Source organism: Falco naumanni, chromosome 1 (assembly GCF_017639655.2).
Source record: "Falco naumanni isolate bFalNau1 chromosome 1, bFalNau1.pat, whole genome shotgun sequence".
Classification (NCBI taxonomy): Eukaryota; Metazoa; Chordata; class Aves; order Falconiformes; family Falconidae; genus Falco; species Falco naumanni.
This window is the reverse complement of record NC_054054.1, coordinates 25262073-25287623: the sequence shown is the minus strand read 5'-3', so window position 1 is coordinate 25287623 and position 25551 is coordinate 25262073. Positions and strand designations below refer to the sequence as shown.

General features: G+C 40.0%; 1 protein-coding gene across 1 annotated transcript; it reads right to left on the bottom strand.

The window, feature by feature from the left end:
• Window positions 1–10791: 10791 nt before the first annotated feature.
• ALB (albumin) lies at window positions 10792–23699 on the bottom strand. Its single transcript, XM_040586642.1, has 15 exons — window positions 23564–23699; window positions 22015–22075; window positions 21080–21212; window positions 19947–20161; window positions 19085–19217; window positions 17966–18063; window positions 16775–16904; window positions 15632–15846; window positions 14954–15086; window positions 14031–14128; window positions 13733–13871; window positions 12980–13203; window positions 12319–12451; window positions 11225–11281; window positions 10792–10973 (listed from the first exon to the last, which is right to left on the bottom strand). The coding sequence occupies exons 1-14, from the start codon at window positions 23646–23648 to the stop codon at window positions 11231–11233; spliced, it is 1848 nt and encodes a 615-aa protein (XP_040442576.1). The 5' UTR covers window positions 23649–23699; the 3' UTR covers window positions 10792–10973; window positions 11225–11230.
• Window positions 23700–25551: the final 1852 nt, after the last annotated feature.

Sequence of the window (25551 nt, the reverse complement as noted above, 5' to 3'; positions counted from 1 at the left end):
CCGCCTTTTCAGCTTCTTCAATTCCAGCAATTTTTTTCTGGAGCACTACAAAGAGAAACAAGAAGAAACAAATCTTGTTGACAGAAACAAGAAGAAACAAATCTTGTTAACAAACTGACAGATTAAATCTTTCTGTACAGGTATATTCATTTGCTTCAGACTCCGTAGTCCTCTTCGCAAGACAAATTAACATAAAAGCCACAACCTTTCTTGTGTTGTGACTTCTCCTTCACTTCGTGCCCCTTCTTTTCCCCTTCGTTTTTACTGTGATGTTGATGGGATGCTGAGAGAGGGATGGCAGCTCGCCAGGATGTCTGCAGGCTGGGTAATGACGTGCAGGTAGCAAGGTGGCAGAGTCATCTAGTTTTCTGGAAGTTCAGTCAGTGACTGATGTGCCGTGAAAGGTCACCTTATTGCCCTAGCAGATATGATTATTGTTTATGTATGGTGAACGATTCCTGGGTGACCTGTTCTGGAGGGAATTGCTCCCAAGTTTCTAAGAAAAGATCCAGGCTTCATCCGTATTTGAGGCTGTTCTCCCAGCTGCAGTGGCATGAAGCTGTGCCTTTCTCCCAGGCATGTTGTTAGGCAACAAGAGCATAAGAGGAAAAAGCAACCATCCTGCCTCTGCGGCCTGCTGAAGTGGAGCTCCATGGCACTTTTCCCACTTCCTCCGTTGAGCAGGCAGGGAGCTTTCTACTTCAGTCTTTCCAAGTACAGGAGGTCAAGCTTCCATCTGAAGTGCAGTTTGATTACCTCCATGACATGAGGACCGAGTTGTACCCTGTGAGTTTCACTCCTTGGATTTCCACCCTGCCCTACTCCATTTCGACTTAATTCCAGGACCATGTCAAAAGCATAATGCACTTCTATAGAGTAGAAAAGAAACTTTCTAGTAACTCCAGGAGCTATTGCTCACCTCAGAGGCAATGTCTTCGGTAAAAAACATTTTCGATAGTAAAAAAAGGAAGGAACAGATCCTTATTCTGGACTCCAAGTCCTCCAAGGACTGATGCCTCTATTCAGGAGTTGAAGGGGTGGTGTTGGTGCCAGCATGGCTTCGTCAAGAGAACCAGGTGTCTGCTTTAGCTCTGTAGGATGCTTTCTTTCACATTGCATTTTTCATTTCACATTTCATACTGAAATGGTTTAATTGGATATAACCTTGCTCTGCCTTAGGTAAGGGTCATTTCCAGGAGAGGCTCCTCCACTTGCTGTATTCAGTGCAATGAATGTCCTTCCGGGGATTCTGGACTGAAGTAGTTACAAACCTCTAAGAGAGAGGAAGGGAGTAATCACTGATCCTGGGTAGTTCCTGGGTATTGGGTGGGGGATCTGCAGCCAGTATTTAGTGTGAAAGCTTTAAAGGAGGGATGTTTTTTCTGTATACACATTTGCTACCAACACAATATGTCCTTTATTGGGAAGAAAAGCCTATATGCCAGCTAATTATGAGAGAGTTAGATGAACCTGCAACATCTGGAATGGAAGAAAAAATTCCTGAAGTTGAAACTCTTCACCCCCAACCCATCCTCCCCTTAACTTGCTAAGCAAAACACTCCTATTATCTATATTCCAAATCCCACCATGGGTTGATTGCATCTGAACTGGACACAACAAAGTACAAAGGGTGACATTTACAGCTTGTCCTTGTCTTTATCTGGCACCTGTAGGCGTGATGGTCTAGCCAAGTGAAACACCATGGCTGAATGTCAAAACAAGTTATCTTAATACAACACAATCATCGTTATCTTAGCACAACGCAAACTTAGGTTGCAGTGACCTGCTGACACAGCAATTTTGAGTAAGGCAGGGGACTTCCTGTGTCTTCCCACAGGTAACAAAACAAAATGCGTGTTCTTTTGAGAAGGACCCAACTGATTTCTTGGAGCTGCTCTGTGAAAGGCACTGCTTCCTAGACATCGCGTATTGTACAGCTCACTCAGGATCTAGTGGTGGTTTAGGTTTTGGGGCACAAATTCTTCCTTGACTCCTGGAGACAAGTGTCTGGCATTCCCTTGTCCAGGCTTTCTCTTCTGACAGAGTCATCCTTTTGTTGGGTGAGGTTTTTACACTGGTAGTTCTCCTAAGATGACTCCATTTGGAGCCTACCCCTCAACTCCTACGGTGACTCTTACCCGTGACTCTTACGGCAGCCCCACAGAGCAGAGAAGGCTGTCAAGTCCCAATCCCCTTTAGAAGCCACACTGCCTGATATCTCGTATCACTTTCTGAAAGGGATGGGGATTTCCCTTGGTTCGAGTGCACATCACAGCTCTTTTAACCTTGCTCTTGCAAGGAGAAAGTTGTTCTTCCACTCTACCAGTTTCTGTAAGGGTCTGCTTGGGACATTTTCTCCCGTTAAGGACCCTATCTCTCAGTGGAGTTTTACCCTATGACCTCTTTTTCCTAAACAGGCCAACACTGCAACGGGTTGTTGGCTTCTATCCCATCTTTACCTTTTCCTGGCAAGTTTAAGGTTCATGTAATAAATATGGTTATGGTTGAATAAAAAATTTTGAATAATCCTTGTGAAGCCCTTGTGAAGATGATAAGTAATCATCTCAGACTAGAGCCCGTGCTTGATACTTTTATTTTTAAAGGAAGAGAGAAAAATATGTTGACTTTTCCAGTTTTCACATTTTCTTGTTTTCCATGGACTAACACTCCCTGTGTGTGCACACTTTTTGGGTTTAAGATGGAAGCAGCACAGTAGGGTTAAGTTCCCTGAACACATGAGCTGAGCATGATGTTGTTGGGTATCTGCAGTACTGTGTGTGGGTTGCCCAGGAAAGACCTGTGACTTTCTGGAGTAGTAGGCAGAAAGCAGGCAGGTTACCTAGGGTATCTCAAATGGCGTTAGATGCTTACTTTTAGGCAACTGAATCATATCTGTAGCTTCTGCACATGTGTATAATCAGAAAAGCTAAGAATGCCTTAGGCTTGTAGAGACCGAAGTGCTTGCTTGTCTGTCTTTAGAGGGAAAGGCTCATAAAATTGCACCCCCCATAGAAGGGGGTGTTCAAGTACATCCACCTGGCAGAAATACATGGGGTAGAGAAAAAAAACAGCAGCAGGAGTCTAAAATGTCCTGCCTGCTTAAAATGGGTCAGTGGAGCTAGCCACAATTGCTACAATTTATTATCCAACATATATATGTGTTCTATAAGGAAAAGAAATGGAAGAGTAAGGAAGCAATGGTTTTCCTTTCTGCCATGCCTGCTCTCACATCAAACCACTGCTGCATCGCATGAATTGTTCATTTTGCTTTACAGAATGAAACAGTAAACTGGAACAACATAGATTTGTGAAGTGTTTCCTTGATGCCCATTTAGAGAAAGACAACAACAGAATTTTAGAAGGATAGGAAAAGTCCGTGAGTTCTCAGACACTGGTTAATTTAAGTGACTCCACTACTGCTGGGAAAAAAAGTAGAGGCTGAGCAGGCAGCTTTACTATCATTAGGATTGTTCAACTAACTGAGAGAAACCAGAAGGACGACATACAGTTCTAATGCTTATGTAAACCACCGAGAAGTCACTTGCTAAAGGTGATGAGTCACAAGTCCAAGGTGCAGTTCAGGCTGAAGTGTGTTAGTGCTAGTTGCCCAGAATGTGTGCTCTGCCTGCCTCTGACCTGAAGAAAGCGAGATGAGCCTGCTACAGAGCTTAGCTTCTAAAAGTAACTATGTTTATGAATTGGGACTGTAACCCCCAAAAAACCCCAAAACAAAAAACCAACCAAACAAAAAAAAGACAAAGGGTATAGCAAGCTACATTTCCCGGAGTGCAAGACTGTATCAGTGTCAGCTTGTAAAAACCTTCCTTAATGTTTGCTGTTTTCTGAAAAGGGACATTTATGTTCCTGATCCACCTTATGGATGCCTCGTCAAAGCCTCCATCTCAAAAGAGCGTTGATTCATTTCATGAGTCAAAGCTGTTGAAAACCTTTGATGCTTGTGATACTGGAGCAGCATTCTCACCAAGACAGACGACTAGTTCATAGTCTCAAAGAGTTCTTTCAGAGCCAGGAGTGTTCCTGCCCTTTATGCTGTGCTTAGAAATCTTCTCTTGTACAATTTTGTTCTGGAGCCAGCAGCCATCTTCCTCTACGACTGAGGCCTTTTGTTTCATGACATGAAGTTTTACATGTTACAGTATAGTAGAAATTTTTTTCATATTATTATGTATCTAGTTGGTCTGAATATTTACATGTAGTAGAAAGATGATGCTGCTGTAATGAGCAGTGCTTTGCTAACGTGGCTCTACTTTCAGCTACCAGGTTTGCCAGCTAGAAGGCTGCAAACACAGCAGAGAGAGAAAGTCAGAGGACTCCAAGCACAAACTTTCATACAGTTTATGTCTACCAGTCTGGTGTAAAGAGACACAGGATATACCATTCTAGAGAGACCACTTTTCCTAATTGTTTATAAAGAATACTTCCTGTGGAGCTAATGAGTTCACACTGGAGGGGACCATGATAATAAGGAAAAATGTAACAGCAATACTCTCAAGTTCTTAATTTCCTTTCAGAGCAAAATTTAGAAATGGATACTTACACTTTCCGAAAATGACCTCTTAACTGCTGCACATAGATATGTTTTGGCTTTGGTTTTGATGTTGGTTTGTCCTGCTGAGTTGTTCTGACATAGCATGGAGCAATAGCAAGAATAAAGTAATTAATCCTTTTCCATACACCATTTTTTCCTGTAATTTTCAAATCTCCTGTACAAGATGCCTGAAGTGGATCAGTCATGAGGAAATGACCTTAAACGCGTCATGGCTAACATATGTTTTGCAGTGAAATGTGAAGATTAAGTAGTTTGTGTGTACTTAAAGGTGTAGTTTATTATTGCACACACACACCCTACACACACATGTATTTTAGTCAACAATATGAAATAACTCATGTATTCACAGTTTTTTTGGAAAACATTGGTAGGCTTTTAATCTGGAGATCCTGAAAATAAAGAACTGTTAGAGTGGATTCTGGTTACATGCAATACAAATCGCCACCACAAGACTTCTGTAAGAGATAGGATCACCAGGGAGTTTTCAATTTGTCCCGCTTGCATGTGTTTAAAAAAACGCAGGTCTTTGCATACAATAATATGTAGCTATATGTAAATTTGAAGCCCTTTACTTAGTACTCATTGAAAAATTTTCAATACATAGAAAGCAATTACTAGAACTTGTAAAATAATGAAGTTTCCCATATGTTAAAAAACAACATTTGAAATTGCATTATTTGGGGAATTTGTTGATTTCTGTAAACATTTGTCTAGAAGTAGTCAATGTTTATTATATAATAGTCAATGAAAACAAATATTCTGACCTTTCACTAAATCTTTTTTCTTTTTTATAATGGGAAATCAGAATCTTCAAAGTACAGATTCCTCCTGTTTGGGAGAAGGGGGGGGGGGACGACAAAAAGAAAACAAAAAACAAAAACCCCACAAACCAAAACTATAATGTTTAATTCATTATAGTTAGCATATTGTATGTATTCCAACAAGCTAAAAGTAAGGGTTTTTTACTTCATGTTTATTATGAAATTATGCAACATTAACTCCAACCACATACTGACACAGTTGCAAAGCAGGAAAGCAATTCAGCTAGAGTGTTCTTACCTGCATCACAAGCAAATTTTTTCTGATTTTTGCATGTAGCAAAACTGCAGAAAATAAAGGAAAGAGTGTCTGCTTCATAATTGTGGACTATTTGGAGGTGTAAACTATGCAGGGGACATTGGGAACAAACAAGATTGAAGGCAATGAAATCATTTGTATGCTATTATTAACCAGTGCCTGTAAACAATTAACCATGCAAATGTAAATTGCTGTAAATTTCCATTAAGTTGTGGAGAGTGCTCCCAGACAGAATGCACCCTTGCTAAAAGGGAGCATGACAAAGTATTAGGTTTGTGATTTAGAGGAGGAAGTTTTGAAAGGACCTTGTAAATTCAGATTTTTGTTTTGCCCAGCTGCATAAGAAATTGTGCAAACTGAGAACTGGGTTACAAGTCTTCCTGTAAAATATGAAGCGAAAACAGTGGTTGTCAAATACTGTTTTGTATTAACAATGAGTTTTTGAGGCAGAGGTGAGAACTGCTGTCACAATTCACCTGCGACTGAAAATCACAGGAAGTTAATATAGAATTTCAATTGCTTTACATGAGCTGAGGTACAGTTTCCTCAGCATGTTCCTGGCACTTTACACACTTTCACTGAAAGGATTCTAAAGGAGGTTGGTTTTTGTTCCTGGGGAAGCCCAAAACAGACAGAATGCATTGGTGGATCTGGTTCAGTACTTAGCTCCAGTTAACTTTGGCAGATTCAAATGAGCCATTGCTGCAACCAAAGCAATCTAATCCAATCTAGTCCTAGTATCCCTGGCGTGTAGTAATTTTATGTTAGTGGAAATGCAATGTACTAGTGCTAATGTACAGAAAAGTCCCATTCAGTCTTTGGGCAAAGACAGTAATAAATCATAAATCAGACAGTACCAAAAGTGAAGTTGATTAGACGGCATTGACCACTAAAGATGCTTACCCATAATTAACACAAAAGGCACAGCCCCTGCTGGGTGCAAGGGAAGTGATACCCATAGTACAAGGTAACAGAGAGCAGCCCTAGGCAGTCAAACAGGTTGTAAAGATTTACGTTAAGAAAACATACACCCAAATGTGCTAGTGGACTTCTTGCACATTTTAAAAACTCTGTGCATCTATGATCTGATGCAGTCAAAAAGGTTTCACAACACATCTAAGAGCAGAAAATTGCTTAAGCACTTGGGTGACCAAGAGGAATTTTTTAGAAACCCAGGAATATGCCCTGGCCCAAAGCTGCTGCCCAGTAACCAAGTGCTGGATACACTCCACTGCATTTGTACCGAAGCTGAGCACCATGAGGTTGGCATCCTGAGCTGGTACAGAGAGCTGGAAGAACATTCTTGCTACCCAATCATTCAGTTGCTTTGCCATGACCTGGATATAAATGTTTCCAAGCATTCAGATGAAAGCTGAAGCATGCAGTAAAGGAATTCCCATACATTAAGGCCACAGCTAGCAGCCTTCTTACAAGAGCTAATCCAGAGTCATGAAACTAACACTAGCTCACGAATATCAGCAATGAATGCAGAGCAGCTGGGGCTTAAAGGTCATGACATTTCACCAGAAGGACCACGAGCAGTCAAGTAACACAGCAATGCCACAACCAAGAGATCCAACTTAGCCCAGTGACCTGGAGATGACAAAACCTTTTTAGAGATGCCCCTAAAAAGACTGCTATCAATACACACCATTTTGAAAGATACAGGAAACTATGCTTACAGACAGGATAACTGTTACTTCATGATTCAGGGTGTGGTAGAGGCATGGAGAGGAGAAGGTGGTCAGGTAATTCAGGCATGAAGAGAGTAAGGAGCTTTGGGCAGGTGGGAGGGGAGTCTGATGGAGGGGGATTATGTGTGGTCAGCTGAAGGAATTAAAGACTGAAGGAGAAGGCAGAAGGAAATGGATGGAGCCCCCACCCTTTCACACTAGGAGCATCTGAATAAAGATGTTGCATTCTGATCACCTCAGAGAAAAGCAGCATTTCTAATTTCTGGATCTGGCTGTAACTTTGAAGACATTGGACTTTGCAGGTGCAAGTTCTTTGTCCAGCAATGGTAGGTTTTGCTTTTATTAAGAATTAATGATTTTGTGTTTGCTTATTTCTCTGTCTTAGCGTAAGAAATCTACATATAGCAAAGATGTTGATGTAGAGCAGTCAAGTCTGAGGAAATTTCTATCAATTAGTGTTTATGGGTAGTGCTGTCAAAATTGTGTTTCTTGTAAAGGATGGGTGTGTAATTCCTACCAGGCTTTCTCCAGAGACTGGAAATCTTGATTTATGGGAGTAGTTTTGGTGAGTACTAGAAGTTCAGTAGTAATGGCTTTACTAATGTTTATAGAGGATATATGTGAAAGAGCTATGGGCATACCAGAAAATGAAAATAGAGAAAGGAAAAAAATAAGCCTGCATGTTACTGAGGGGTAACAGTAGATGACAAACCACAAGGAGATATCCAGTTGCTGTACTGTGCTGGAGAGGAAAGAGAAGGCAAACTGGGCATGCAAACAGGAGCAGACTACAAGATACATATGTCCTTGTAGTACTCGGTACCATGAAGCTCTCGGTCTCGCTGGTTTAGATCTTCATCTATTACAGGAGTCCTCAAACTACGGCCCGCAGGCTGGATACGGCCCCCCAGGGTCCTCAATCCGCCCCCTGGTATTTACAGACACACACACACACCCCGCCGGGAGTTGCGGGGGGGGGGGAGGAACCAAGCAGCCGCAGATGGCTGCCTGCCACTTCATCCACGTGCTGGCCCCCTGGTTTGAGGACCCCTAATCTATTACCACAGTATCATGTTGTTTCCTGGGACACCCTCTCCCAGGGAAGGTGTTTCTGGTTTTGCTCTAGCCAGAGGCAGTAAACGTCAGCCTTCCCAGGGCATATCATGTACCAGCAGATCTGCCAGGTGAATTGTCACAGCGCAGAAAATGGATGCTCACAGCAGTGCTCTGGCTGTTGCAAACTCAGCTGTTCACAGGCAAGGAGAGGGGCCTTCAAAACACTCATGTCTGCTTTACAATCAGTGTGCTGGTTTTCGTTTTGATTTCTCCCTTGAATGCTTGGGGTACTTGTTTTTGGTGAGTTCTGGGGACTAGAAGTTGCAGTAGAAGGAATATAAAACCTGAAAGACTCTTGAAATAACTTAACCAAAGCTGCTGCATGAAAACAAGTCACAGGTTTCATGCTAACAGTTACTGTAACATTTGGCCTTTCTGAAATTTGAAGCTATTTTTCAGGTTCGGTAGCAGAAATTTAAAGGTTCCAGGTAATTAGGGAGAGGTAGGGAAACCTTCAGGCGATGCTGAAGTGGTTTACAATGCTTTTGTACAAGTGCAGTCTTAGCTACAGCTGCCAGTGTGCTTATTCCTTTTCTGTCTGAGCTCAGACTCTACAAGGAGTAAAGGAAAGTCACCTTGTTAAAAGAAACCCAGATGGCCCAGTTGTGGAAAACCACAGCCCAAAAGACAGCCCCAGGAATACAAGGAAGATTGCCCAGCATGGCAGCAAAAGCTCTTAAGAAGTCATTTTCAAAACCACATCAACACTGAGGCTTAAGATACTTCTTTAAGTGCTGCAGCGCTTTATCTTTATGCAAACTGAAAGGCACTGTGACACATGAGAGTGAAATAAATGGGTTTCTGTGAATTGTAGAGATGGGGTAGGGTGGCAAGAAATAAATTATTTTCACATATCTTTGGTATTTTGATACTTGACTCTACTTGCTTAGCACATTACTCTTTTCAGCATTAATAAATGATAAATGCAGCCTGGAAATAATTTATCTATTAATTCTGTATCTCTCTGAAGCCCACAAAATCACAAGCGCATGAATTCTAAACACATTTTCAATTACTAAATCTTAATGGAATTCTTAACCTGCTTTGTAGTTGGAATTATTCAACATGCAGTTCAAAAGCCATGCCAGTGTGGCAGGACACTAACCAGCACACATCAGAATCACAATGTGATGCAGCACAGGGATTAGCTGGAAATTGAATGAGAAACCCACGTTCTTCATGGATTTGTGGTGTTTGTGCTGATTTCTGTGCCTAAGAATCTTCAGCAAACCTCTTCCTCGAACAAGTTTAACTTGTCCTAATTAACTACAGCTCTGCTGTCCTGAAGCAGGTTAATTTTAGCTGTGGAGAATGACTGTCAGCTTTTTGGATGGTAGATTAGATAATGGGAATGGTGTGATTAGATAACGGTAATGACTGTTCGTGCTCCCTTAAGGTAAGGGAGATGTTGCTTAACTGCAACTGACAAATGGCTATTGCTCAAATTCATGAAATTTTAAATCTTGAACGAGATGCTTGTGAATGCCTTGGGGTCACATAAACTCTTCTAAACCAATACATAACCATGTTTGACAGTGACTGAATGTTCAAACCTTTCAATCATCACAAGATTTATGGTTCTTCCTTTTAAATTTTCAACTTAATGTCTCTGAATATTTCATTCTGAGTATGTTTCTATGGTTCTGGAGAAGACTTCCAGTTCATGAACTACAGGCACAAAGAGTTTCAAGGCCAAGAAAACTGCCCTTATTATGCAAAGGCTCTTCCTGCAATGCAAGAGTCCTTGTTAAAGTGTAGAAGATTTGGGGCTTTTATATTCATGGACTGACACCAAACATGTACTAGAAAATCATGCTGCTTTAGTGGCATAGAACCAAAAGATTTCTCTCTTAGGAGCTTCTTGCAATGAAGAGCATGATTTAGATGGTGGGCTTTGCAACAGGCAACTCTAAAGTCAAAAGCTGTTTTGAAAATAACTTAAGACATGAAGTGTCTGAAAACAGATCTGTTTGCAACTCTGCAAGCAAAGAGATGCTTGATTTGGGGCTGATGTAAAAAACCTTTTTTTTCTTTTTGTAAGAGCTTGTTGCTAGTCATCTTAGACTGGACAGTTCCTTTGAACATTCTCTTAATATGTGATTATAACTGCTGAAATACAGCATAAAAGGAACATGTAATTGAATCAGAGTATTAAAGTCTAGCTAAATGTCTTACCACCTTTCATATTCTTTTATACATACTTTCCAAGAGCAAGAAACAGAAAAAAACCCCAATGGAATCCCTGCCCATATATACTACTTAGAGCAACCATTTTGTATAGGGAGCACTGCAGAGCTTTGCCTTACGGTAGCCACCAGCAGACAAGGACAGATGCAGATTTATAAAGCTTTTATTTATATTTTTTCCAAAGTAATAGAATTGAAACATTTCTGGAAAAGCATGTGGTTTGACAAAACAGGATTTATGAAATACTCATTCAATACCAAAGGAAAAAAGGTAATGGGCAGGAGAAGTTACACAGAAGTATTTTTCTTCATATTTTTCCCACTGGCAACCTACATTAGAGAAACAAAAAGGATTACTTTGTAAAATGGTAGCATGCTAGTGTCTTTACTATACATTACTTTTTGTATGTAATGTAATGGCAGATGGTAAATCATTAGAGAAAGCAAACAGCTGGCGGTTAAAGGGAAGCTAGATGATTTTTTGAGTTGAAGGAGTTAAATGGGTGGAAGGGTGGGCAGGGAGGGGTGGGTAGCTAGCTAGCTAGCTGACCCGATATATATGTGTTATTATTGTTACCTACCACGTGTTAAACGCCAATTCCTAATGTGGCTCTGCTCTGGACTATTAGGTTTGCACCCTAGAAAAGAACACAAACAGTTGTGAGAGAGAAACCAAGGGAGCAAAGTATGTAGTGCTTGAGCAAGAACTTTTATAAATTCAGACTTGTGTCTGCCTTATGGTTTAATGGATAATTCTAATGGTACTTCCTAACCTTAGAATCTGTGGGCTTCTGTATGATGGTATCTTTCAATTTTGCAAAGGTAGAAAATAAACTTTTAGAGTGAATTAGAGATAAAAAAATACTTTCCTAAGTCTTCGTAATATATTTACCTATGCAATTCTTTGGTTACAAATAAAAAAGGATTCAATCGATTAGCAGTCTTAGATATTAGTAATACAGTTCCATGCCTCAAATGATATTGAGGTTGCTGCTGGAAACTGCCATTTATACTTTCTGTAAATGCTTTGCCCTTGCTCAGCAATACAGCTACAGATAAACTTCTCCTGTGGTTATTTCAGACACAAGTAAATGTTGAATGAATGAATGTATATTTATGATGGATGAATTTGGAAAAAAAATATTGACTGGTCATAAGACATAATCAGCTGGGTTGCCCTTGCCAGTATATCTATATTTGCTAGGCACCTCTGATAATTGATCCAGATGCACTTTTTACTGGTAATCCTTCAGAGTTCTGTAAGAATCTGTAGCACAAAAGGAAGTTTACATATGCTAGAGATAAAGTTTAAATTCTACACATACATACTTTTCAACTGTGGCTTGTTGACATTGAACTCTTCCAGACAAGGCCCTAAAGAACCTTATCTAATCTAGATTTCAGCTGCACTTTGAGCAGATGGCTGGACTACATTACCTCCAGACAACTCTTCCGAATGGAATTGTTCAATGACTATAATCTGTGACTATAATCCGAACAGTCAAGATATATGTTATGCTCTGCAGGCAAATTTACTGTAAGGGCACGGGGACAAGTAACCATAGCGCTTTGCAGAATGACTTTCATAGTACAGTTTCCTAGCGTGTTTCTTATATGTTTTTTGTTTTGGGTTGTTGTTTTTTTTGTTGTTGTTGTTAAAGGAGATAGGAAATACCTCTTCCCCAAAGCATGTGTCAATATCAGATTGCTTGCAGCACTTCTCTACCATGGCAGTGAAACCTTCAGCAATTGTCTTTATTTGTTCTTCTGTCATCTGGGGCTTGCGTTTAATGAGGTTGACAAGCAATCTGAAAACAAAGCCAAAATACACAGTTAACACTACCTGTCCTAGTCTGATTTCCCAATTTAAAATACATCATTCTATGCAGGTACAGCTCATTTATGGGGAGATTTTTTTTTTTTTGTCATGCCTAGAGGAGTCTGTGCCCACTGGTGACTCCAAACTCCCAGTCCACCTCAACCATCTGTTCATTTTCTGTTATTCCAGTTACAGGTGGGGAAAAAACTTATTGTAATGGTCTGCGTGTTGTCTTAATTAAAAGTGCATCTTTAAACTTGCACTGGCAGTGGACCTATGTGAAACTGGTCAGTTAAGACACCGATCCAATTTTAAGAAAATACCCTATTTTGCCTCTTCCAAACTACACAACGCTATGCACTGACAAGCTCAGTACAAACACATAGTTCCACCTGGTTTTCTCTCTGTTGCTAGTGAAGTCCCAGTCAGGTGACCAAACAGGGGGGTTGTAGCTTCCCTCTGTCCCCTCTAAAGTGTTACACTTCGGAAGTTTTTCTACAAGGTATTTCTAGCTTACTTCATCTGCCCCAATTCCTGTTCAGCAGGAGTAGCAGTGCACAATTTTTCATCGAAGCTGAACATCTCGGGGTCAAATGCTGGAGGCACATATTTGGTATCTACTCCCATAGCAGTGAAGCATGGTCTCCTGTAAGCATAGGAGTCGCTGCAGCAATGTGAAACGTTGTCATTTATAGGTGTGGTCTCCTGCCTCCTGCACATATCCTGGATCACAATGCTCAGCTGTAAAGTGAAGGAAAGAAGGACAGATGGGAGTTACACCTTCTACAATAACAGAAGAAATGTGTGATGTTTGTGTCACAATAGCACAGGTGGAAGTGGAAGCTCTCAGACCTAACCACCTGCTCAGAAACGGCATGGACTTAAAATTTAAAAGAAATACATATTCCTGGAGTTGGGCATTTCTTAATCTGCAAACAGTCTGTCCATTGGGCTGCAATCTGTTAAGTACACTGGGGGTTTTAGACTGTTTAGCTTTTCCAAGTGCAAGTTGCCACAGACCCAATCAACTTACTTTTTCTTTCTGAGGCAGGCCAAAGTTTAGCTGAAATTTTCACAAGCTACCATCAGACAACTGTTTAGGTTACCACACCCATTTAAAAGGAACTGACTTCAAAGTCTGTTAGGTAGATGCTTAGCTTGGGGTTTAAGAAAATCGCCATGAGTTTACAATTGCACAGCAAGCATTTGACGGTTTGGAGAACAGAAGAAATCTCCAAGAGGAGTAGAGAGGATAAAAAAATGTACTCACATATCCCTCAGAACAAGGTAGGCGTTTGTCTTCAGGAAGCTGGCAGCACTTGGTACCAACGGCTGTCATTTTCTTTCCAATTTCAAGCAAGGTATCAGTTGTCACCTGAGGCATTTTCTTAGTGTAGCGGATCAGAATTCTGAAAAAGTTGTATCAAAATCACTGTTTGCTCACATTTGAAGAACGCTCTACTGGGCTAGACTACTGAAGTGGAAATAGAAGTGAAGAGCAAATAAATGTGCCCAAAGCAGCCAGCATCCATGTCTACACTCAAGAATATTTATCAGAAAGTACTTACGCTTTTAAAAAGTCTTTCTCGCCATGGGTGGTGAAAAGCTCACAATTTGTCTTTACAACATCCTGAGTTTCTTTGATATGCTTGTTCAAATCCTCTTGCTGCAAAAAAGTATAAATTTATTAGTAACATTAGAGCAGGATGTCCTGCTAACAGTCATCAAATATATATTTTGACCTTTTCTAAATCTTATTAGCCAAAAGAGACCTGTTTTGCAAGACCAAGCACTTCCATATAGCTTGGATGGTGTGGGGAGGACTTGATTCTCATGTAAGTCTTAAGTTCTAACAGAAATTCTGTTAAGAAGGCAGCAAGATTTTTGAAATTTAAATTAATTACCTATTGGACTTACTTTCTAGACAATGAGGTTTTTCTTGATTGTTTAAATTGGGTGAATATTTTTCAAGTGCAGGACTATTGGTTTTGAGGGGAACATCCTCTTCCTATTCCTTGGCCAAAGTTAAGTGACTCAACTTGTGCTGTAACTTTTGTGCAGTTCAGGTGAAGACTGGGAGACCTAAGTTAAGGCATCTCTAGGTGAGCTGGCCATGTAGGTTCCCATCACAACCCATGAGCAGTCATACTCAGTGTAGGCAGTGGAGCCCAGAGAATAATTCAGCTCCCCAGCTATTAATCATCTTCTTCAGTACAAGTAGAATCACTTCTGAGAGACAGAGGCAACAGGCAGATGAGTGAGACTAGTCTGAAATGTCATAAGGTGACCAATGAAGTTACTCTGTGATCTAAGGAGTCCTTGTCATGGACCCTGGACTGCTTCATCTCCCACCAGAACGTGAATTTCCCCTGGGATTAGTCTCTCAAAATGCTTTCTGTCTGCTCTTCTAAACAAGCTTCTCGACTCAACCATTTTGTGATGGGTACCAACCAAGCATTCCAGTTATCTGCAAACAAAGCTTTGCACTTACAGCTTTTCCGATGCACTCAGCAGGGTTGTCTGTTTTGCAGCACTTCTCCAGGACTGTTTCATATCCCTTAGTAACTCTCAGAATCAGCTGTGTTGAGAACTCGGGGTGTCTTCGTGAGTATTCATAAACAAACCTGAAAGACACACAAGCAGATAGAATTAGAGCTCACAAATAACGTGCTGCTTCCTTCATGCACAACACAGTAATTGACAATGACAGTTACCCAGATGAGATCAAGCAAGCTGGGCAATGAACTTGGAATGCTGGTTTTTTGTTTTAGTAGATTTTTTTTTTGGTTTTTCCATTGTCTGCCAACAGGGCAAATATGAGAGGAACAAAGCAGCTCCCTGTGACAGAATACTTCTTAAGCAGATGTACGTGGGCCTGCACAAAGCCCTCAATAAAAGAAAGGCACTGATAAATTCAGCTTTGGTAAGTGGGACAATGCTGAACATTAACAGTCACAAAGCATCTATGAGAAAACAGGGATTCTACTAGGGCTGAAGTTACATTAGTTACGCTGGACTTCTGTGTGGTCATCTCTTTTCTCCATATGTATTTGAGACACCCAAGATGACAGGTTTTTCCAGTGGTGCAAAAGGCCACAGTCCAGAAAAGAGAGAGGATCATTTTCAGGAGCATTCAAATATAAGCATCCATGCTCTTGGCACTACTTACTCTGACAAGAACACATCGTGGTCTGCCTCAAAGCTTTTACACACTTCCTTATCTTGTATGTATTTTTCAACTAGTGAAGGAAGATCTTCAGGTTTGTCATCAAACTCTGCTGTGATAATGCACTGGCTTCGTTCCACAACTGGCTTCTCACAGCAGTGTTTGATTTTACTTGAGAAAACTTCTTGTTTAGAGCACATATAGGTCATCAGCTCTGCCTATAAAATGAAAACATTATCAGGCAAGCTATGAAATAATAATGTAAAGACAGATTTATCCATCTCCTTTCTCTTTTTCAGACTCTTCCCTTTTCATTCAGGGCACCTATTTGCTTAGCACTTTCCTGAAGAAATACTGTCTCCATACAAAGAGAAATAATCCAAGGAATGGGCACATCCTATGTGTGTCAATCACAATAGTCACAGGCACAGGGAAGGCTGTGTGCCACCCACCCCTGATCTTAGAAATTTTGACAAGCAAACTCTGGAAAGCCAGGGAAAGTCATTGAGTGGTCTGTCACAAGGATGCCTGATTGAACTTGTCAATCCTACTAGGTGCTCTGTTCTGATGCAGAGTAAAACATGAAAAACCCCAGAGCTTCATAAAGCCGGCACTGGACACTAGCTGGTTTTAATAGTGTGTCTTAGTTCCAGCCAGACAGGCAATATTTAAATCATGTCACAATTGCACAGTTTTGCTAATCCTCCCATGAAAGCTGTTCTCTGGAGGTCATTGGCTCTGCAGGAAAACTGGACTAAAGGCAGTACATGCAACAGGACAACAAACACATGGTGGTCTTTTTGCCTCTGCTTTCTTTTGCTTTGCTTATGATTGATCTGAAGTGAGCAAGTGCCATCAGACTGTCTCCCTGATACGTGTTTTGATTTCAACCAAGCACACGCATGCGCTATACTGTACAGAACAGCTCCTTGCTCTCATGATCTTAAAAGGCCAGATCCAGAACTGGCCCAAAACCTAGTTCCAGTAGCAGTCATCTGAGCTGGCCATAAGTTTGTCGGTGACTGAGGAACCTTCCAGCAGTGTTGAGTACAAGATCCCTGGACTGTGAACGAATAGCTGCACAAATTACTGTTTTCCTAAACACTTTTCTAGTATGTAAACATTTTTGAAAAATACTTAGCTTACCCTGTCATCCATGCACTCTACCATGTCCCCTTCACAGCACTCTTTGTAGATACCCTTAATATCCTGTAGAATTTTAGTAATTTCTGAGAATGAAGCCTTGGGATATTTCTGACCCAGGAGAGCAAGTTTACTAGGTGAAAAACAAGAAAAATACACTTGTTTTAAAGCTTGGTATTGAATAGAAACCTTGCAAGCAATTAACACTTACAATACTGCAGATCTTCATTGTTTCAAGTAAATATTAATTAATTCTTCTCATCTAATTTCTGATGGCTAGAAAAAAAGGGCATTGACACCTGCACCAGTAACCCAGCACTCCTTTAAAACAGGCAGAAAGAACAGAAGAACCACAAACTTGTTTCTATCTGAGCTGTCTGTGTAAGATTCATACCCCAGAATTCCCCATCGCTCTTGAGTGACTGTAAAGCATCTTTAGGTTACTTAGCACAGATGTATATAATCCTAATCTAAACCTTTAAATCAAAGCTGACTGTATCTGGTAAGGTAAATCCTAGCCAATGTTAGTTAGACTAGGCACAGAATGAAAGTCTCTGTGCTTAAGCAGATGATCCACTTACTAAAAAGTATTTTTTTAATCTTAAAAATGCACCTTTGACAACAACTGTGATTATGCCGGTTTGACTCTTTGATTGCTTTAAGGTTCAAACTAGCAACTTTGCTAGTTACTGATGTGCCTGTTGTGAAAAGCTGTAGGTACTGAACAAGGCACACCTCTCGCAAAACTAGATGAAACACACTGGAATCTCCAGTTCTGAGTGACACCCCATCAGTTAACTCCGCACCTCCTGGACTGGTTCTAGAGACAGTTTCATTTCTCTGCAGCTCTCATGGCTGATCTTTTTACTAGTACTCGCTATCAGCCTGGAATACGCAGGGTGCTCTTTGTGCCCAGTCTTTATGCAGAAGCCCCATCAGAATGAAGTTTTACATTTAAATAAATAGGCTAAGAAATCACTGTCGGTCTAGCATTGAAAGACTGACCTACTAATCTCTATTCTGTTAGGCAATGGTCCTTAGCCAAAAGTATTCTAGGAAGTACCCAAGTACCGTGAGTGCAGTTTTCAAACTGACCATATAGAAGTGAATTATATATGATGATGTTTTCTTCTTGAGCAGTTTTAGCTTTAGGTTAGCAAGCCTACTTTTCATAAAAAACTGATTGGAACTTACTCTGCTTGGAAAGTTCTCTCACCAAACTTCTTGAGGATTCCACAAGAATACTGCTGCATCACACTTACTTTATTGGCTTTTTCCCTTATGGCAGTTTCCTGTAGTAACAGGATGAACATTGTCACATTTAACAGATTACATCCAATGAACTGAGAAAAAAGCAAGTCTGAAAATCCCACTTTAGAAACAGCAGGTTCAGGTCCAGTTAGCTCTGATGAAAAGCTAAGCCAACTGAAAATCCCTTAGGCAGTCCTAACCAGTCTGCAAGCAGCATTTAACTTCTGGGCTATATATGACACCTTATGGTATGGCGCAATTCTTCTATAGACATGCTACTGTTCACCAAATACTTCAGTTTCAGTGAAACCCTATGGTAAGCTGTCTTTCAAAGCACCGCAGTGATGACACAGAAGTCACTGGGACTGAGTTTGAGACAAAGGGAAAGCCTGGCTCATGCCATGCTCAAGCTTAACATGAAATCTTGGCTACAGTTCTTTAAAAAACAAAGCTGTGTGGGTCATCTGCTTTTGATTCATAGGGCTAACACGTGACCATTCTCTACACGTTTTTCATACAAAGGTGCGCATGAACAGGAAGATTTTACCTGTTTCACACTCTTTCTCCTCCATTTGCTTGGGTAACGAATAGGAAAGACCTCTCCTACACCCACACGTTGGGTGCGGTGACGGCATGTTAGGCTGCCAAGTGTCTGCATTTCCCTAGCTCCTCTTTGCTAGCATGTCATCCTGCTGCAGTTTACCGCAGATGAACAGTCCCAAGTGCTACACGTTATCTGGATTTGAAGCATCTGTGCAATACTCACAGCTGCCTGATAATGTGTTAGCAGAGGGACAAGAAGACAGGCGTAATTATCTACAGTTTGATTCTTTTGGATTTTTTTCACTTAAAAAAAATCAAAATATTATTCCTTTTTACCATGTTAGTTTCTATGAAGCCATATACAAATGTTTACTGAAAACCACCATGGGAAAGCACAATTTTGGAATTATAAGCTGTAATGTAGCCTTTTAAAGTCACTTCTTGCTTTAAAGAGAATTGCTGCTAAGATCAAATAGACTGATCACTTAGTTATCATCCACAGTGAAAAATTTAATGTACCTTTTCATCCAAGCAAGCGTTGATATCAGCCTCTTTGCAACAGCTTTGAAGTGCATGTTCATAGTCAGCAGCCAGACCGAGGATTGTTGGGGCATACAAGAAGGGGTTTCTTCTTGCAACAGTGTAGATGAAACTATAAGTAAAAGGAAAAGACAAGTTACCTATTCCAATGACAACAGCAAATGTCCTTAAATCTCTTACAGCTTCTATAACTTTTATTTCTAGTTTAGAAATGTAATCTACTTTCCTACCATAATGCCTGCTAATAGTAGATGTTCTGCTAAACCTCACTGTTTCCAAAGCAGGACTCAATAACAATGACAGAAGGATTAACTCCTTATATTGTCAGCCACCTAGTATGATGTACCTATGCTTTTAAAAAATGCACTGTCGAATACTTGAAGATTCTGATTTTGAGTGTGAAAAATTAATCTGTGGCCATTTCACCAAGATCCTATTGCCTTTTTTTTTTTTTTTTTTCCCTGTTATCTTTCTTTATCCTTTCCAGTTACGACTGGGGGTAGTGGGAAGCTGGAGTAAGTAAATTATTAAATCAGTATTGGGAACACAGTGATTTTTCAAGGGTTTTTTGGGGAAAAAAATGTCCCGCCAGATTTATAAACTGTGATCTCTTAAAGCCCATTTTTGAAGGGAAAAACCTGCTCTATCATGGAATGAAAAAACATGATCAGAGCTTTGGGTATATAGTGACTGAACAACCGTTTTACACATGCAGATATGAGGTTGAATACTTGCAATTTTTTCAAATGTCCTGCATGTCCACACACTCTCTGTGTAGCTTGGGAAACCCTCTTCTGCATGTCTAAATACTTAGACAGTACAAAATGGCTATTTTTCTTACTGTCCCAGTAATGACACTCGGTTGTCCTGGTACTCCTTGCATATCACATCAGAAGCTGGTCTTTGGTATGGTGCAACGAAGTCTGGCTGGTGCACTTTAAACGACAGGAAGCACTCGTTCCGTTCAGGATCAGCTTTGCTGCAGCAGTCGGCCATCTCACCGTATGAGTCACGGAGCTTTTCTACTTGGCAGATTTCATCCAGGAAAATGGAGGGCTATAAGGGAGTTGCTGAGGGTCAGAATTATTGTTTATAGACAGCGTAATGCACAACATATTTATCTGTAAAAGAAAACCCAGACTGAAATGTAAATACATTTTTACAGGTTAAGATTTAGACCATAAATCAGAATGATCTAGTGTTTTCAACAGTTTCATACATTTTGTTTTATATGGTCCAATATCAAAACTTTTACAATGCTTTATTGAAAAATAAATTTTAATTGTAATTTAAAATACTTTGTGCAAGATGGTGATCTCCTTTTACTTATAATCTGACTAAACTTAATTTGTAGATGAATTAAAGCAAGACTTTATATTCTACTTGATGTTTTTAGGCAGAACTAATGTACTAATCTTATTTGATCTGAATGTTAGAGCTTGCAAGAACACAAGCACCTGACTTTCTGTAGGGCTGGGCTGAACCTGCTAGACATCCAGGGACCTTATGTACTTGCAAACTTCTTTTGCTACCTGGTCTTAGAGGAGTTGTTTTAAAACTTCTTCAACTAAGTACCTTCAACTAACACACACACCTTTTCAAGTCACCCCAGTGTGAAACCCCATACACTTTGGTCACTTTAATACCTAGAATTAGACCTGTGTTTTACGGCTGGGGTATTTGCACTTATTTGTACTAAATGCTAAAGTTTCTTTCCAGGCGATGCTAAACTTAATGGGCCAAAGTCTGGTGTTTGGGCTCCAATACATGACTCCACAGATCATTTAGGCACTTCTGAAAGACAGAGTTTCAGAACCTGACAAAAATAAGTTCTTTGTTTCATCACCAAAATCTGGGCATTGGCCAATGATAACAGCAACGCCTGAAAGGATCAGGTATAAACCCTCACCAAGGATGATACTGGTGGCTGCACAGAATAAGGAGAAACACAATACCAAAGGATCCACTGCCTACCAGTGGTTTTGTGCACTCAGGAGCATCCTCGTTGGCCACACACTTCTGGGCCGTATCAACAACATCCTTCACCAGTTTAGACAGGCTTTCATAAGAACACTTCTGGAGATACTGAGCGAATGTGATCAGGGTACTGAAACACAAAGCACATTTGGGAATACGGAGATAAGAAATGTAACAGTATTTGTGGAAGTTCTTCTGGATTCAAAATTGTTTGTTCAAATGACATGCACAAATGCTTAAACAGAGTATCACGAAGAGCGTTGTACCAGATCCCGTATCCTTCCTCTCCTCGCTCCCTTTCTAAAAAATGTTTTTAACCTTACTTCCCAAGAATAAAAGTCTTGAATAACAGATTAGAAAGAAAACAGAAAAGACTGTAATCTGAGTTCTCTGTCACTTTTATCAGCACATTCGTAAATGTCATAAACTAAGCTGGTTTTTGCCATTGCTACAAATTATTATCTTCAGGCTGCCTTCTGTCAGTCCCCTGCCATTCCCAAAACCAGTTTCAAAAGGAAGTCACTAAAACCGTGTCAGAAAACCTGTCACAGGTTTGGTTTTTTGAGGTTGGTGGTTTGTTGTTTTAAGGTTTTTTTTTGGTTATGTCTCAATGCAGCATAACTCCTCCACCTTAAGGTCATCAACACCGTATTATTCATGCCTGGTTTTTTTCATTTCACACAAGGAACATGGGTTTTCTCATCAGGGGAGTCTTTTTTCCCAGAGACCAAGAAAGTCATTGTGAGTTTTGCAGGTCTTAAAATATGTGTAGACTTTATATACCAGCAGGAGGAAGGTCAACTCAATGCCAGGCTCCAGTCAGACAGATAGACTCTTCGCTAGATCATACAGTGTGTTTCAGTTTCCCTTTTTTGTCCAATATCAACAGAGATGGAAAACAATCAGAAAATGGAAGATGACCATTCACTTACACTGCCTTAAATGTCTCTTCCTTCAAATCATTGTAGCGATGGGCAATCTCACTCTTGTGCTCTAGGAAGAAAAACAGAGAACGCTGGATGTTCGCTGTCACGCTGGCTGTGCTAGACCTCTCAAAGAATACATTCTGGGTACTTTGGGCCAGGTTTTTGTAAGTGTTCAGCATTCACCCAGCTCTTAAGGGACTAATATAATTGTTCTGAAACAGACCAAGCAAATGCTGAGCACTCATAAAATCCCGTCTTCAGGTATACCATCCCAGGCAAGTTGTACTGCTGAAGCTTTCTTCAGGACAGTTTGAGCTCTTTGTTGTCTCAGCTGACCATTTTGTGCCATTTGTCTGCACATCCCTATCTCTTGCAGACACTCATCTTTCTGAAGGAATCCAAGCACATGATTTTTTAGGATTCTAATACAGTATTTTACTCTGTAACCATATACTTAATTCAAATATTCAAAACTACTGCTGTAGCTTACTGTTAAGGGTTAGCAAACATATCCTTTGCACAAACAATGTTATCATGTCTACACTACAAATAAAGGAATGCAGCTGCAGTTAGATTAGAGCAGCCATTAGTAGAATTTTCTCTTTTTGAACACAAAATTAGTAACTTGGCAGTTTCATATTCTTATTGCACCTAGTGCATATCATCTGCGCTCTTCATGAGAAGGAAAGCAATAAATCCCTTCATTTTGTTCTGACAGTAACAAATACAGGTTGCAGCTATAGCCTGCTCTTGGTGCAAAGACTCCCAACAAGATTTTCCCAACAGGTACTGCAGCATACAACCACACTGATGAATGAGCTACAATAGGGCGGTTGTTTTGTTCTGAAACACCATTCAGGAGCATTCAGTAGAAACATGAAGAGTAATTCCTTTACGTAATGGAATATAACCATTTTGATAGTAAGGGTTTCAGTGCAGAAAATTGAATGTAAAGATTTTTCAGTGCTGTTTACTAGCATTTCCAGCCAGCTCCTGAGAACTCAGTTTTGTTAAATTTGTTTTTTTTTTTTTTTTTCATGTTTCAAAGAAAAATAAAAGATACCAGTGGAAAAGTTTCTAGGACTACCTGCAGAAATATTTTTTGACCAAGGTCTAAAGTTTTATAGTACAGGGAGAAATGACACAGTCAGGAGGTTTTTTGCTAGCCTTCTTATAGCCAGCCTGAGATGTAGATGCTGGGGGGTTTAACCTACTCGTGTGAAATGCATTGCCTTTAACTGGCAAGGAGCTTGCTTATGAAGTGCCATTCAAAAGACAGCACTTCCCAGCACAGTAGCATATTCTGAACAATCAACATCCCTTCACACACTACACTGATGTTGCAGAGGGATGTCACCCAACTTTCTTGCCCGGTTAAGTTGTCTTGAGTGTTCTACCCATCTCCTCACAATTTCTTCATTTAGTTTCTTTTCAAGTTAACAATTTTTTCTGTTCTCTTTGGATCAGTCTTGTGAGAATTGTCAGTGAAATTGCATCAAAGACATTAAATTGATATAACAAAGACTGCAAAGACAACTAATTAGTCTTTTCTTACCTGCATCTCGAGCAACTCTTTGCAGATTCCTGGATCTGGCAGAACTTAAGAGGAAAATTAATGAAATTAATGTTACCCACTTCATGGTTGCAGATTATGATGTGGGCTAAATTGCTCAGAAATGCTAGGACGATTGAAGGGAAAGCATTTGCTTATATACCCTTTACTATCTGTGTCTGTAAAATATTAACCATACAGCTGGCACTTGTAGATTTCCATTTGGTCTGAAAAACATTACAAAATTTGGACTGTCCTTGCCAAAAATGAATTTGATATTATTTGTTACTCTCAGCCTTTCTGTCCTGAAAAGGTTGAACCTTCCAGCACCCAAATAGATAAAGTTTTGCGTAAATTTCCTTATCAAATGACAAACAAGGAGTTCAAGGCATCAGACAAAAAAGTCACCAAGTCTTACCCTATAGCTGTGCTTTTTTTTTTTTTTTTTTTTGCTAGTATTTGTTCAAAAACAAAGCAGGTTGGTATTGTACAGTAACAGTTTACCCAGATTGGAGGGACTCAGTCCACACACTCACTTGTAATTACAGAATTTTAATTTGAAATCACTTTACAAAGATGAGATGGCTCATCTAGAGTTTGGTACTAAAAATACAAATTGGTGAAATACACCAACAAGCACAAAGACACAGGTAAAGGGCATCTCCAATTTCAATTGGCTTCCAAATTCTTATAGAAACAGAAGGTAGGAGTGTGGAATGGGTACCAAGGAACCTGAATGTCACAATATATGCAGCTCCAGAGCGGAACAATTTCATGGGTCTGTGTCAGTGTGTTGGAACTGACACTTTTACGCTGTAGAAGGCTGCATCTCACTCCAAATTTCAGCGTGTACGCTTAGGGTAACATCCAAGAGGGAGGCTGCTCAAACAGCCAAAGGCTTTATTTGAGCACCTGATTTGTTAGGTCCTGTACTTGTTTTCTGTGGATACTGCTGTTCGCTGGGATCCTGAAAACTGCCAAATACATGTGTAAACATCTGCAAGTACTGTCATTTCATAACTTTTTACAATTCTTCATTTGCACTGAATCCTCCCCAGAGTAATCTCCTAATTAAGCTCCGCTCTCCTCCTTGACAACTTTCTATTGATTACTCGGTAACTTAGGAGCTCAGACACTGGAAGAATTATGATGTTTGCACAGAGCCCTGGACAGGAACAAAATTGAAATTATTTTTCCAGAACACTCAGTAGGAGGCTTCAAAGAAAATAACAAGTATAAGGTTGGATCCTTACTGAGTGCAAAGTGATGTCATTCCACAGTAGGAAATGCTCTGTTTAATGAATTTATCTCTCCAGTGGGTGGATGTTAACCCACAAAACTATGCACAGTGTGATGTTGCAGGTCGTGCTCTGCCTCACAACTTGTTGCTTCTGGCAGCAAGTACCCACTTGGTATTGCCTGGAGCAAGGTCTTCTAACACTTCCTTAGTCCTTATGGTTCCCTTTTCTGCTGGTTTTTTGTTTTGTTTTGTTTTGGTTTTTTTCTCAAGTGGGCAGTTTTACTACAATTCTATATTGTTCCTACTGGGAGTAGTCTGAATAACTCAATTTTAAGTTTTCTGGAAATTTGACAAAATTAAAAAAAAAAAAAAAAAGACTTTATTTCTGAGCTTGGGTTTTTAAACACGTCTTAAATCAAATGATGTGTCTAAGCAGAAAAGACTTGCAAGCAATTTTACTTTAGAAAAATGTCAAGGCAATGCATCTTGTCTTTCAGAAAGACCATTCTGTTATCCATGAATAACCATATAAAATTTAGAGAGGTTTACAGAATAGTTTGCTACAACAAAATTTGTACTGGCTGCTCCTTTTCCAAAACAGTTTTGCATTTTTCCAAGTCTGGTCCTGATATCTTTGTAGGTGAAAACCTGCATTTTTGTCAGTGATTTAAAGGCACAAAAGCTCTATTTTGGAAATTAAAGGTTATCCAGATAACTGTTACATGAAGGATGGTGTGGGAAAGCTACATTT